Genomic DNA, 15,285 nt, shown 5'->3' on the forward strand with positions numbered 1-15,285 from the left:
AAATAACTTTTTCCTCTCTTTAGATTGCTTAAGACATATGTATTTCTAGCCTCAAAACACTTATGTAAGGAGCTTTATTACTGCATGACAACACATATGAAATACAGGAAACAGCAGTAGGAACCTGCAGGCTCTGAAACAATTTGCAGCATATATATGAATGGTTAAAATTATTAAGACTTTTATTCCCTAAAGTAAAGCATTTTTGATTGCTCAATAATACAGAACATTATTAGTCCATTAGTTACTTCTTTGTTTAGAAGCTTCAGAAGACCAAAGTAGCACATGGGTTGAAATCATGCTAGGTTTCAACCTTTTCATTTCCTTCCAGTAGTGTCTGAAGTAGAGAACAACCACAACAAAAATGGTAATTTCTATGTTCGATGTTTTCCCTAAGGTAAATTATTCGTGCAAACCACAGAAACTAGTAGCAGGTTTGAATACTTCGCCCAAAAAGAGGACACAACTTTCAGGTACCATTCAATAAGCAATAAGCACAGGAGCCCTAAGAGTCAAAATGAAAGCAAATTTACACTTGTTCTTACCCCCTAGCCTCCAGCAAATAATCAGTCACACACATGTTCTCCTTTAACAAGTTCTTATTGACAACATTCATTTCTTTCGAATCTTTAGAAAATTCTGACAAAAAACTTTTTATACCCGCTGCTCTTTCACAAAACAACAGATTACGCTGTCATTTTCACTGAGTAAAATTATTTTACAAAAAATCTTTTATGTTCTAAAATGTGATGCTAATTTACTCAGACTTTACAGTATCACCAAAAACAAATGTCCTCATTTTATAGATAGCAAATCTCACCTTGGTATACTCATCTTTGGCCTTGGTAAGCATCCGTAAGATATCCACTTCTTTGTTATTAGCAGAATTCATGATCATTGGGGACACTCCTGTTCCTGTGCCCTGCTGTGCTTTGAATTGTTCCTGCTGAGTTAGGCTGAAAGTAGGAGACGAGAGAAGAATATACAAGACAAAACAAAAACAACAACAACAAAAAAAAACAAACCATAAAATATAAAAAGTTTAACTACAGCTACTTTACAATAACTAAGAAAACAAAACACCCCGATTTTCACCCCACAACTATATTAACAAACAGTAAAAAAAAAAAAAAAAAAAAAAAACACTATTTAAATATCTATATCAAAAAATAATTTGACCAGGTGTGAGAAACATTTTGCCCAATCTTGAATACTCTAGGTCATAGACTAAAATTTCCATTTCTCGGTCACAATTTCTATTCCCAGAAGAAGCAGGGAATTTGTAATGTTATTCAGTTTGGCTGGTGGTGGAGGATGGCAAACACACACAAATCAGTCATTAACTACTAGCAAATGACCAATTTCCTGCCCCAGCTGTTTTATTATTATTGTAGAGTGCTGAGAATTTAGAGACACAGCCAATTGGCTGAGCGACAGGTTTTGTGCGTTTTTTTTCTTTAAATCTATATGCAACACTGCTATTATAAACCACTACACATGGTTTACAATAGCATGAACCCTCTGAAAACTAGTTTTTATTGTAGTAAATTACCAGTTTGAGAGTAGCTAATCACCACCAACTGCAACTTGAGCTAGTTAACTAAAATTAGCTGTCAAAAAAACTAGATTTCCTAGGGTTCATTGCTTATTTCTGTAAATTCATCCCCATCAATTTTTTCTTGGGTCACAACCGACTCATTTTAGAACTGCAGAACATACAGCATAAACAACAAAAAACCCCAAACAAAACCCCATCATTGTCACAGTCTCTGTTTAACAATGTTTTGTCACTGCAAAATGAAAAGCAGCGGGTAATTCTTTAAAAAGAGACAGAGAGGAAACATGACTAACTTTCCATCCAGTAGTTTGTAACAAATCCAACCTGGATCATACTGGTAGAAGAGTTAAAGCACTTTGCTATGGATCAAGATGTGTGAGGATGAGCCTTGGCTGGACTTGTACTGCAGGACATCTAAATGGGCACTTGATACTTTAGCAATCAGAATTGACGTCGCTTCCTCAGCACGCTTCTGGCTACAGAAACATTTGCTAACCAGGCTATTAAGACTGGTACAGATGACCTGAAAAGGAGAGATTCACAGCTCTGTGCCTTTGCGCTGCACTCTGTTTCTACCTAATGCTGTTGGCTTGACAGCATCAGTCTCCCACGGCTTTCCTTGGGATGGTAAAGACCTGGCTATACATCATTGTTCCTCCTATCCCTTACAAGAATTGTGACACAATGGTATGTCCAACCCTACATACCACAGACAGCTAGTAAATCTAACGTGCCCATTCCTATCATGTCCCTTTATTATATCCTCCATATTATACCTCTGAAAAAATGTAGATTGTACATGTTGATAAAACCTTCAAGATTTCAGCTCCTTCCTCCTCCAAACAAACATAAAAACCTGCAGAATGCAGTCATAAGAAAGGAATCACTGCAAACAAGTCAGTTGTTAGACCAAGCAGAGGGTAAAGCAGAAGGATGAGCCCTTGATCCTGGACATGTGGAGAAAGCAGTGGCAGTGAAAAAAATATCCATGATAACGTTCATTAAAAAACTATCCATGGTGCTGTTAGATTAAAATACAGCTGAGAGTACAGTTTTTTACGAAATGTTAATCTCTCTCTGATTTCATTGCAGAGTTAGACCTGTATAACATATATAAAATATCCTTAATATGTATATAAGAGTCATAAATTCAAAGCTAATTGAAGTCTTGCTTTATACTCCAAAACCAAGTGAATTCTATATATATTGCTAAAAAAGCAGGAAGCAGGAACTGAGCCATGGCGTAGAAAGAAGATAAACACAAACTGTATTATTGTAATATGCTTTTGTAATAGTCCATACTTACATTGATGTGAGAAGAAAAAGGTAACAGCTACATTGAAAAAGAAAATCTCCCCAACCTGAGAAACTCATTACCACCACCACCCCCCTCCCCACCTCCCAAAGAATTCAGATATCTGTTTTGTAGAGTTGGATCATCAGGAAACATATCAGTTGAACTGTTATATTATGATGTAGCTGGAAACCTGTGTAGCAAATTAGGGAAGAAGTATTGCAGTACAGTGACTTATTTCTGTATATATAAAATGCAGGTGTGTGACAATTTTACTTGCAACAAATTCTCTGAAAATAGGCTTAAAGTAGAAACCATCCTAGTAATATAATGTGCATGTATGTACAGAAATACATACATAAAAAAGCACAAAAAGTCTCGTTTACCCATCACTTACTTTTTCATGAGCTCTGCAATTCTTTGGCATTCTTCCTTATCATAAAACCAAATCCCATATATGGACACTGCAAATGCACATCAAACACAAACTATGAGAATCTTCTCAAACAGCAATTCTACCTGGTAGATATTTAAAAGTGACCTGTAAAGCAATTTTTAATTTTACTTCTGTCTTGTGTTTTCCCCTTCTAAAAACATGACAACTCAAATCCTCCAGTATAATCAAAAAAGATCAAAAGGTGTATCTCTACTGACATACGTCACCAGCTCTGAACCTTTGATACAGGCAAAGGTGTTTGATCCTTTTCTTCAAAACACTAAACCAGAGGTTTGTTTTTTGTGTGTTTTCTCCTTTAAAAACTTTACTTCTGTCAATTTTCCAGTTGTCATATCATAAGCATTGGACCCCAGTGGCTAGTGTACTACAGGCTGTGTTGCACGCAAACATAAGCAGGTAAGATTTGTTTAGTTTTCAACAACGATCAGACCTATCTTACACATCATCAAAGTTGTTACGGTAGTACAAACCAACCTCTGCCTCCTTGCAAGTTTCCTGTAATGATGTCCATTAGTTTCACCCCCAAAGAAGTAATTACCTGTAGCCAACCCCAGGATTAGAAAATCCCCATCTAAATTCAGACTTCAGAATCTGTCCTTCACAAAGGTAAGTGCCTGCAGTTTTGCCCAGCAACAACAGATTTGAATCAACCAGTAGTTCAAAATTCTCAAATGCACGCACTGCTAGTGAAACCACCATGACGGTAACAGGCATAATGCAACTGTAGTCAGTGCAGCCTCCACAAACATCATAAACAGGAAGCTTTTTTCCACTCATAACTGTATAATACAGTTCTGGTAAGATAGCCTGGGAATCAATCTGTAACACTGTCTGGCCGTATTTTCACCAATGATCCATCCACGGTTTTCAGTTTTAACCTCTCGCACAAATTTGCTGTGAAGGAGAAGGAAGAAGTGCTTACACGGTAAACATGGATCTTCCCCTCTGTACCCTGCAACCCCTCTGCAACATTGTGCAACGTCCAGGTTCCCCTTGTATGATACGGTAGCAAATGGGTAGGCACCACATTTCTCCCCTTCTTCCCCTCCTACAGCAGCAAGAGATTTCCCTTAATCTTCCTAAGATAAGGCAATTCCTAGCATGCCTTCTGGCACAGTAGGGGCTGGATTCTATTTGAAAGTGGCGTAAATGGATGGAGTATCCATTTTAAAATAATTGCAACACTGACCCTGATCATGTAACATTTCCTTTAATCACAGGAGTCCAAGAACAATCACCTCTTCTTCACTTCCAAAGAACTGAAACTATGACACACAAAGCACAAGCTGGCTTTCTTAACATCTGAAAAGAAACTGAATGTGCAGCTGTTTGCAAGACGCAAGTGTAATATTTATCTCTATCCCCCTTCAGACTTTCAGCCATGTGTTGTCTTCTATACAGCTAAAAATGGTTCAACTAACTACTTAATATAGCATCCTGGTGAAAAGCCTTAAAAAACATTTTTTCTTTTTTTTTTTGTATGCCAACACATAAAAACCCAGGACCAGCAGGGAACCTGAGATGATTACAAACTGCAACCATCAAGCTAGGAACCTGTCATGCTCTCCACTAATAAAAAACATAAATATACATAGAATACAAATTTCACTGCAAACTTCCTACCAGCATGAATACACCTTGTGTTTTATTGGTATTAAACAGATTATTTTTTTCTTCACCTTCCATCCTTAGGCTGTGTGTGACAAAAATAGAAATTCAGATCTAAGTATCATCTGTAGAGTGGTAATGGCAAACGTTTGCATGTTAAAACTGAATGATTGAACAGCAGAGGTACAAAAAGAATTCTTTCACTGCAGCACAGAAGAAATACTGTCTCACTTTTAGGCCCAGATTCAGCTATCAAGTTATCCAACAAGAGATTACTGTCAAAAACAGAGAAAGAAAGAACAAATCAAAATCAAGTATCTTCTGCTCCCCAAGTGAGCCAGCTACATGAAAAGTAGCCAACAAAACACCAGTAAGGGGAGAGAGTTTTATACTGACAAGATGGCAAGCATCTAGTCAACCACATTCAACAGTTCCCAACTCATTTCATTTACTAAAGGAAATGAGATTTAGTAATGAATTGATCCCATTAAAGGGAAAAAAAAAGGCACAAAAAGTTATGATGCTGTTAACAAGACTGAACAAAGTTATAAAGATATAATGCAGCTATCAAATCAACAAGATGTAGTTAATATTGAATTGGAGTAAGCTACATAGGTTAAATCATCTAACTGCGATCACTTAAAGAGCATCAATCTTTAGAATTTTTAGATTTTTAAACAGGTAGGCGGCTTCTGCTGGTACACATTAAAAAATTGCAGCATCCGTTCTGCTGGACCTACTGAGAAAAAGAAAAGACCAAAAGTAGGTTATACCCACGATAGTATTTTTAATCTATGCCTTCTTAACTTAAAGCATGACTTAAGGCATGCCATATTAATTTTGTACCATTCTACTCTAATGCAAATGTGATCCCTTTGTCCACAATTAAGTCTTCATAATAATGATGCAACCACAGGATGTTCCTTCCACTTTACTCAGGTTCAAGTAGCGAAGGTGGCCTGTCTGTTCAAGTTTGACATCCTGCTCTACAGGACAAAGCAAGACAGGATTGCAACAAAGGAAAAATCTGCAGTTAAGACAGCTGCATGCTATCTTAGAAAGACAAATACCATCTCTGACGCTGTCCCAGAGATATTATGCAACGATTTGCGAATTGTGAAATGTCATCTTAAGTGGCTGTCATTGAGTGTGTACATTTCATGTCCGGTTCTTGATTTGAGATCCCAGACCTGAGTGTAAGATTTGAGTGCATGACCTGCAAAAACGCCGGCTACTTATAATCACAGCTGAAGTCTGTAGGAAGTGTTTTTGAACTTATGAATGATAAATATATTGGATAAGTTACGCTGGAGTAACTTGAAGTCAGACACTCTGCATTTAACGGATCTTTGTAATTGTAACCACTCTGCTCCAGGATCCCAATTTGTAAAATGGGAAAAATAATATTTCTAATCTGAGCAAGGTGCAACAGTTCTGCTTATTTTAAGTCACCAGCTATTACATCAGTGAGTATCACACAAAACAACATGAGAAAAACAACAATGAAGAGTTCTGCCGCTCCTGCAGAACTTCTGCAGTGCCTAAAAAAGCAAGAGGTCCACACATAAGTAATGAGGAAAAGCCAGAATACCAAGTAGCCACTGTTTACCTGAATGTCATTCAGACTATTTGATGACTGAAGCAAAGACTGTACTGCAAATGATTATGAACATGTAATTAAAAATTCTATGAGGAAAAAAAAAAAAGATTGCACAAGCAACCTTATCTTTGTTCTTTGGTTGTTCAGGAGTGCTCAATTTTGCAGCCTTTTAAACACAACATTTTGCTTAGCTAAAACAAAATGCTAAGAAAAAAAATAAAATTGCATTATTTAACTGCCATATTGATAGTGATGTGATTCATCCACAGGACTGAACTTTCATGTCTCTTTTATCTCTACACTGTAGAAAGCAGAACAACACTATATATATATATGTATGTATGTATGTATTATGTATGTATGTATTTCTAAATGATGGAAATTCAGATTAGATATATCCTGTTATCTCTGGAGGTTCCCAGAGAGGAATCAAAATTTTTACGATGTCCCAGGCACAAAAATGCCAACAAACTAAAACAATGCAAGAATTTTCCAACCAACGTGAAACTGTATTATGATGTGAGCTTAACTTTTCCTAAAAAGCTGGTAAAAGAAACAAACCTGTCAAATCAATGAATACTTGCTCCTTCATTTACAGGTTGATAAAGCTTCTGATCCCATTATTTAGGTATCTTTTAACACAGACAAGGAAAAGAATGGCTTGGTCTTTACATTATTTCAAATGTTTAAAACTTAATATATGAAACAAGCAGAAAAAAAAAGCAATTAAAAAGAAAAGCATTCTGCTCAGAGACATTTTAATGCAAATAACCACATCTGGAGAGTGAAAAAAGCTGTTTTTTAGCTTTACAAGTCAAATTCAAGCAAGGAGGAACTGTTCAAGTAACTTTCTCAAAAAAAGACAAACAAAAAAAACCAACGCACATCATGTAAAAGCCCCTGAAAACCTCTTTCCCCAAAAAGGGATGGTTAGAGAGTGGGCAGGGACTGGCAACGCTAGAAGTCAAGAATAGGTTCCTCACCACCATCTGTTTAATTGTACCTGGAACTATGCCTTAAACACGTGAAACTTTTTTTTTTTTTTTAAATGGACCCTGAAATAACCTTGTGATCTTCTACAGTCATGAAAGTTGGCTGACCAATTCACAGACTTCCAGATACAGAGCCAGCAAATATTTCTGATCTCATGAGGCAAAAAGGGACAACTCCGAGACAGCGGATTGTTTATAAAATCATGTCTGCAACTCCACGGTGACAGCCTGACTTCTGGCAGATTTTAAATCAAAATATATAGGAAATGCCTTAAAAAAAAAATTAACTCTGTAGCAAACAAACAAAAAAGAGACTGTCTGACAAGAATATCCCCTAAATAGCCTCAAAGCTAAAGTTACGTTAGCCTTGCAGGAAACTTCAAGTCCCACTGATGCATTTATTTCCATAAAGCCTAACAGATGCAAGCGTCCATCGGCAGGTTATTTTTTGGAAAATATCCCAAAGGCAAACTCAATTTGCAAGATTTCCTTTAATATTACATTCTGTTGATACAACAAGAATTTTTAGTCCCTACGCAGGAATAGTGTCTATGTTATGATCCATCTAGCCTAGTGATCTTTTTCCCCCTCCACTGGTTTTCCAATTGCATGCCCTGTCATTTCATCATCAGTTCCAAATACTTTTAAAATCATGATGATGCATGATTCTGAAATTAAGACAAGACAACCCCCACAGGGGCCAGGCTATCAATTTTTAAATAACAAGTTGTTCTTAATAAATCCGCTACTGTTAAGTTGTTCGTAAGTAAAAAGTGGTTCTTATTACTGTTTCACAGTGGACTTCTAAAACATCCACATCAGACTGGATCTCCACTGCCTTTTACGACAGAAATGATTACACAGTCTCACTCAAGGAACCTAACAGCTAAGTGAAGAGATAGTAAGATAAACAAATTGTGGGTGAAAGTACCATTCATTCCATTTTTGATAAAGAAAAGTGATAGATGCTGACTTTGAGAAGTGAGGAAGTCTTTAGCAAGGCTGAAAACAAAATCCATATATCCTCAGCCAACAAAAGTATCCTTCCTGTGAAAAAACTGTCAGAGGATGGCTCAGTGGAAAGGAAGTGTAACTCCTCAAAATCTGAAACTATTACCGCTCCCAGCTTACCCTATTATCTCTGCCAATTTCTACTACAAACCATTAAAAAGGCCTTCAATGCACACTGAAATGAAATCAGGCCCTCGTCTACATGAATGATCTGAACATAATACAAAAATGACATCATGCAAATATAAGCTAAATATATATAAATAACTTCTTAGCAGAAAAGCTTACACCAACATAACACTGCCACAAATGAAAGAAGGAAAACAAGAAAACACGCTCTCTTCTTGATGCTGAGTACAAAATTATACCTCGTAGCTAAAAGCAATGAGAACACTCCACAGTCAAGGAGGCAGCGACAATGCTCTCCCCATTCTGAAGGATGAAAAAAAGCTGTCTTTTATTTTAAAGAATAGGAAGGAATTCTACCCTTGCCTTCTCGGTGTCCAGCCTTTATATTTACATCCCGCTTTTCAAGGTTAAGGAAAGTGGCAGCTTCTGTTATGTTTCTTGTCAAGTATCTGGGGTATATACATACAAACAACTTAAGACTTTTGTTGTTGCAGGTTAACAGCTAATTCCAGATCTGTAAACACACTTCTATTACTTCCCATTTCCTTATTATCATCCCCATTATCTGGGGATACAGCCTCCTCCATTGTAAATGGCATACATGATTGTGTGGTAGAGGACTCAACAGGATTTGAATATTGCAGTTCTCATTTATAATTTAGTGAAATGTAAGATTATGTTTCCAATGATTTTAAAGTGCATCTCTGACATACCTGCCATGGGTCTAAGTACATCTTTAATACCAGAGCTACAGTAAAAGTTCAAGGGCAAGCAATTTTCCAAACTCTGCTGGTGTCAATTACAGTGCATTTTTTTTTCTCCCAGTAAAAAAGAAAAAGAAGGAAAAAAAAAAGGAGGAATATTTTAGCTGTTATATATTCAGTGTTATAGCTGTATTATGTATTATAGCTGTTTATATTTAGTGTTCAATAGCACGTATTTTTTTCCTGAACTCTGTCTTTTTACTATAATCAGTCTGATGAGCTATTACTCCAAATGGTTTGATTCCAGCAAAAAGAACAACTTGAAAATGGGCTTCATGAAGAAAATAAGCAACCTCAACTATAGGTATTTGTAATTCCGACAATTGTGATCTCATCTCTTATCTCTCCACTGCATAGCTTCACATCCCAAGTAATGGAAATACATTTGCAGATCTGGAATAAGCTGTTAACCTGCAACGACAAAAATCTATGTTGTTTGAATGTATATTCACACTTGTTCTTGTAGTAAGTGACACCTAAAAATACCGTAATATTAACATAATTTAAAAAAATGTATTTTCCCATTTTTACACTCTGTACGCTCTAACATTTTGGAGACAGACAATTTCTTATTGTTTCCTACACCATCTCTTTACTACTGAAATGGTCAGAAAAAAAATGTAAAATAGGCAACTGTAAAGTGAACTACTCTTTCTGACATTTCAAATGTTTAGTTCATATTTACAGCACCGCTTACGTATTTTCTCTTGTTGATTTTCCACAGTCTCGTAACATGTTATATTAAATACATTAAAAAAATTCTTCTTCTGTTATAGTCAGATGTTACATTGACTTCATGACATCTGCTCACCTGTAGAGCGAGCTGCTGTTGGAAACTAAGTACCTATGATTTTTAGAAATACAATACAATTCCATTGGAACAGAAGGGACATTTACTGTTCTCATTAATTGCAGGTGAACAGTATTAAGTCTATTCCAATTGAGAATAGGTTCATGCTGTTAAGTTAGTTAACTTAGGTTCATGCAGGTTAAGTTTCAGTGGATAGCTGTACCTTTTATCATTCACATACTACCACTGTATTTTTACTTGCTTGAAAACTGAAGGATCATTACATTTTATCCTTTAGATTTTAATAAAAGTGTTTAAAGCATATTTTGTGACCTATTTTTTCTTGTGAAAGTTGCAACTTAGTAACTTATTTCATAAAGATTCAAATATCTTTGAGCTACCTTACTTATTTCTTTTAGTGTAATTATTTTAAAGTATTTGTATATCTTTTAAAATTAATTTTAACTACGGAAGTTAGTGTTCTGATTACTATACACATTAGCAGTTTACTGACTTTTCTTCCACCACAAGGCATTCTGTGTGTTTACTTGAACAGAGGGAGAAACAGAATGTACTTCTGAGATGAAGTGTGTCACCATGAAAATTAAATGGTAAAAAAATTTGAATGGTAAAAATTTCCTTATTTTAAAACTGTAATCCAACACATGAAAGCATCAGAAAATTTTGTATTTATCAAATTAATTTTAAATAAGAAGCTAGATGTTTCAAAATACTGAAACAGCACTGGGACATATCCTGCAATTTATGAATTGCTAACTATAGAGATACATTTCAATACATATCAAAATTTGGAGTTGTGCGCTGTGCAATTCTCATTACAACTGCATTATTCTCACACAAAGTGAAAGTGCATCGTTACATTTTGCTTCATAAGTCAGCAGTATTTTACCATATGCATGATCCTTTAGGAATAAAGCATTAGTTATCATCTTTTGCTTCCCTGTTCTCTCCCCTCCTTCCAACTCTCAGTGCAAATTTGAACCTCATTTTTTTCTTTATGATAACAACATACAAAATATTAATTTGAGGGAAGACATAAAAAAACAACAGAAGAGAGATGACAACTAAAAAAGAAGCAAAGCACTGCAAGAAGGTATGCAATACTTTACATAAAAATCCACTGTTGCTTCTTTAATTATGAAATTTCATGAACCTCTCCATTGAGAGATGCTATACATTCCCGTGAAGAAGATTTAATGCCGTATGTTGTTATGCAAATTATCTTGAAATTTTACAGAAAGGCAGTTCGTTTGACAGAGACAGAAGAATTGGTGTAGCTCATCAAACTGCAAGTCCATATCCTGTTTAAGACAATGACCAGCACCAGATGATTCACAGGAAGAAACTTCCTAGTCCCTCTATTGTTGACTTCTGACCTGAAGCATGTGTCTTATATCACTTTTTTTTTTCTTGGCTACAGGATCTCTGGCTGGTTTTATTCATATAAATAATATCTCTGCTATGCAAAAGGATTACTGAAAGAGGCTCTAAAAGACTTAAGAGTACCTGTGTCCAAAACAACAAAGCTAGCAGGTACAAACCACATTTTTTGTGGAGAAAAGAAATATATTTAAGAAATATATTATTAATATATATTTCTTATATTAATGTACTTTAAGAAATATATTATTATATGAAAACTTTATATTTTATTAAATTTTATTACAGCAAGCTCTGCACTGCAAAACCAACAACTGGGCTGCAACTATAACCATTATTTGCAGAGCAGATACCAAATATTAAGCCCAATGCTGTTAGCAGTTTCTATGCCACTTAAGACAAAAAAGCAACACTGCATTTGCAGCCCTAGTGGAATTCCACTGGAACAGTTACACTGCCTTTCCGTATGTAACACATTCCTTGTCCTTTAAAGGGTATGCTATCTTATACTTCAGAAGGATTTCTTTCTTTTTTCCTCCTGTAATTGAAGAGTATTGTTTACTGCCGATTTAAGGCTTGTTTTGATGAAGACAGAGCTGATGAGGCACTCAAGAGCTTGTCTTAAATCAATAATAGACAGAAGTGGGCAGCTTGTATATGCACTGTGGGATACACTTGTTCCATATTTATCTTTCATGTTTTGAGAGAAGGTTACAAATATTTTTATATATATACACACACACATAAAAGAGTGTGAGCGAGCAAGCTCACATTCCAAGAGAAGTTTTCTGGCTATGTCAGGACCGAAGTCCACCCCTTGCTAGACAAACCTATTTTTTTCAAACACAAGAGGATATTATCAGAGAAGTCTGTGCTGATATACAGAAACCAGAGATCGTCATGGCTCGGTGAGGTGATGAGCTGACGGGTGGATGGCGCCCATTATCGCCACTTCTCAATCCAAGTTTTCCTGAAAAACCACAGGGGGAGGAGAAGGCTCCAACTGAGCATAAAGCACAGAGGACAAGAAAGGACCAGGAGTGAAGAGCAAGGAAAGGAAGGATAATGCAAAAGATATTGCAAAGGTTTCAAAGAGCTGGAAAGTAGTTTCTAGATGAAAGGACAGAGTTGTCAGTAGTTCTGGTTTTTGGTTTTAACTTCTGTACAAGGCTATTACATAAAGTAACTGTAAAGTAAGAAACAATTGCTCAAAAGGAATTTACTTTCAGTATACATAGGAAATATACTCAAGTTCAGCGGTTTCAACGCTCCAGGGAATTTAAAAATGTTTCAAGCCTTTGTTCGGCAAGCATATCAACCACTATCCAGCCACCAGCAAGGGGAACCTGAAACGAAGTATAAGGGGAAGCTGGTGCATGAAACTCAGCTTAACTGCTTCTACATCAAACCTGGAGGTAAGACAGCATTATACATTAGTGTGCATGCAAACTGTACTGGTGTCTATCTGCTGGGACAAGTATTGCATTTCTATTTAAACAGAACAGTTCGTATAATGTATGAAATAACATCAGTAACAAACTAATAGTTGGGGATAATGTACTGTGAAGCCCTGTATGTGTTATCACACTACCGCAGGATTCAGAGAATTTTGGTAATTCTCAAATCTGTGGAGTTAAGCAGAAGGACAGCTTCTCTCGGTAGCATAACGTCTTTTGAGCATATACTGAACATTGCTTTCCCACTTGGATTTTGACAGTGGAGCAAAAAATAAAGGCACAAGAAGGCACACAGGTATAAGAAACAAGAAAGAAAAGACAAAAAGAGGCTAAGAAGTTCAGAACATACAAAAGCTCAAAATATTAAATGCATATGTGTGTGTGAAGGGACTAATTTAAAAAGGGGGTTATGTGAGTGATTTCTAAAAAGAAACTAGTTTTGCAATATTTGCAGAATAAATATGTAGGCATTCACATATATATTCACACTTGTCTGGAAACATCTAATATTTTATGCTGTACAAGAGGGTGTGTATGAAGGAGAGGGTGTACAGGTAGTCACATGAAGATAACCCTCTTTAAAAATAAAAAATCTGTTCCAACTTTAACTCCTGAGCTTTACCACATCATATGCCTATCTTATCTCGAAGAGATGTCCGGAATTGCCAGTGCTGGCAGTACACTCTCAGCAGTAAACTTCCAGACAAGCTAATACGTTGCTTATGTGCCGACATCCATAAATGGGAAGCAAAGACTGCGCTTAGCAGATATACGCAGTATTATATTCCTTCCATTCTGCTCAGAAACCCCTATACAGCTGCAGGTTGCTTGAGAGATGCCTTTAATTCTATTCCATATACTTTTCCTACCGATTCACTTGCCCAGGCTGGGATATGGTTCCACCATACTCAAAATAACTACTAGCCGCAAAAAAAACTACATAGCTTTGTTCTCTTAGCTCCTTAGGCTGTTTTTTCCTCACATGACATATATTCAAATTGAAATCCATCATTCCACATAGCTGAAAATCTGTTATAACTACTGCATTTCTTTCCCTTGTATTTTTTTTACCACCTTCATCACAACTGAAACTCATCGTTAGAGCAAAGAGATGGTTGCAGTCATCATAGTTAGAGTTACAAAATCTGCCACCCTTAGAAAATCCACTTCACAAACACGAAGCATTCTATGTCATTTGCATTTCTCAGTCAAAGATTTCCAGAACTGGGACCAAATCCTCAGGGTAGGAAGGGCGAGGAGGAAACAACAAAAGCGTTCTTTTAGGCAGGTCTGAACCGAAACCTTATATATCCGTACTGAACTGCGCGGGGCAACAAGGGACATGGATTTACTCATCAAAACTGGTGTCTTAAGATCAAGGCCTTTAATTTCCACTCAAAAACATATATTTTAATTAAAGACACACATGAAGAATAAGATTGAGCTGGGAAAAATAAAAAGGATTACTTTAGAAATACTTACCAGTACAAAGAGTTTTGCTTTAAAACAGAAAAAAAACAAAACACATCGGAATACTACAGTTCCTCCTCTTTTTTGATCTGAACTCTAAAAACTTAAATCTAAAAATCACAGAATTACACTTACTCATCACAGTAAGCACAAACAAATCTCAAGTACCCTAAAGAAGAATTAACCAATACCTGATAATCCTAAAATCTCAATCAACAATTTAGTTTGGCTGGGGCCTCCGCAGGTCAGCCGCTCCACCCTTCTGCTCAAAAGAGGGCTAAATTCAGTAAGATAAAGAGTTAGGAAAATAAAAGAAATTATGATCAACTACAAGTTACCAAACAAAAGTATATCCTACTGCACTTTTCCATTTTATTTAGTTTTACAGTGATTTGCATATATACATACCTTTCTCTACAAAAAGAAAAGATCCTGTCCCCTTCAGAAATCACATTGTGTTAAAAATCCAATCCTATTTCCAAAGAATCAAGCAGAGTTTAGTTACAGATCTCAAAACCAAACGCACTACAACATGCAAACTAACTAACTGCCAAACAAAAGATCAGGATTCCCAGTCTTAAAAATCTCCTGCCTTGAGCCAGCTTTTATAAACCAGTCTAAGAACACATAATTTCTGCATATAGGTACAAAGAAGTCACCCAGCTGAACACTAGACAGTATTTCACAGGAAAAAAGAAAACATAGCCACTATGCATCAGATAAGTAAATAACTAGAAGCAGGAAGGAATTTGCT

At 36.2% G+C, this 15,285-nt stretch overlaps 2 protein-coding genes across 29 annotated transcripts in view; one reads left to right on the top strand and one right to left on the bottom strand.

Moving 5' to 3' along the window:
- DCP1B (decapping mRNA 1B) overlaps positions 1 to 15,285 on the bottom strand; it is a 44,531-nt gene that overhangs the window by 18,035 nt on the left and 11,211 nt on the right. For both annotated transcript variants that reach the window (XM_080576093.1, XM_080576092.1), the window contains exons 4-5: positions 3,250 to 3,316; positions 821 to 956 (exon numbers count right to left, since the gene is read on the bottom strand). In XM_080576093.1, coding sequence (XP_080432219.1) covers positions 821 to 956; positions 3,250 to 3,316 — 203 coding nt within the window. The remainder of the gene's footprint in view (positions 1 to 820; positions 957 to 3,249; positions 3,317 to 15,285) is intronic.
- The window catches only part of CACNA1C (calcium voltage-gated channel subunit alpha1 C), a 494,498-nt gene continuing 482,537 nt past the window's right edge, over positions 3,325 to 15,285 (top strand). For 23 of the 27 annotated variants that reach the window (XM_080576048.1, XM_080576019.1, XM_080576015.1 and 20 more), the window contains exon 1: positions 3,326 to 13,019. In XM_080576048.1, coding sequence (XP_080432174.1) covers positions 12,890 to 13,019 — 130 coding nt within the window. In that variant the 5' untranslated portion in view covers positions 3,326 to 12,889. Of the gene's footprint in view, positions 13,020 to 15,285 lie in introns of all 27 variants that reach the window. The other 4 variants (XM_080576059.1, XM_080576022.1, XM_080576024.1 and 1 more) reach the window with 2 other exon arrangements.

The sequence above is a fragment of the Anser brachyrhynchus genome (genome assembly GCF_964034855.1).
Source record: "Anser brachyrhynchus genome assembly, chromosome: 1".
NCBI classification, from domain to species: Eukaryota; Metazoa; Chordata; class Aves; order Anseriformes; family Anatidae; genus Anser; species Anser brachyrhynchus.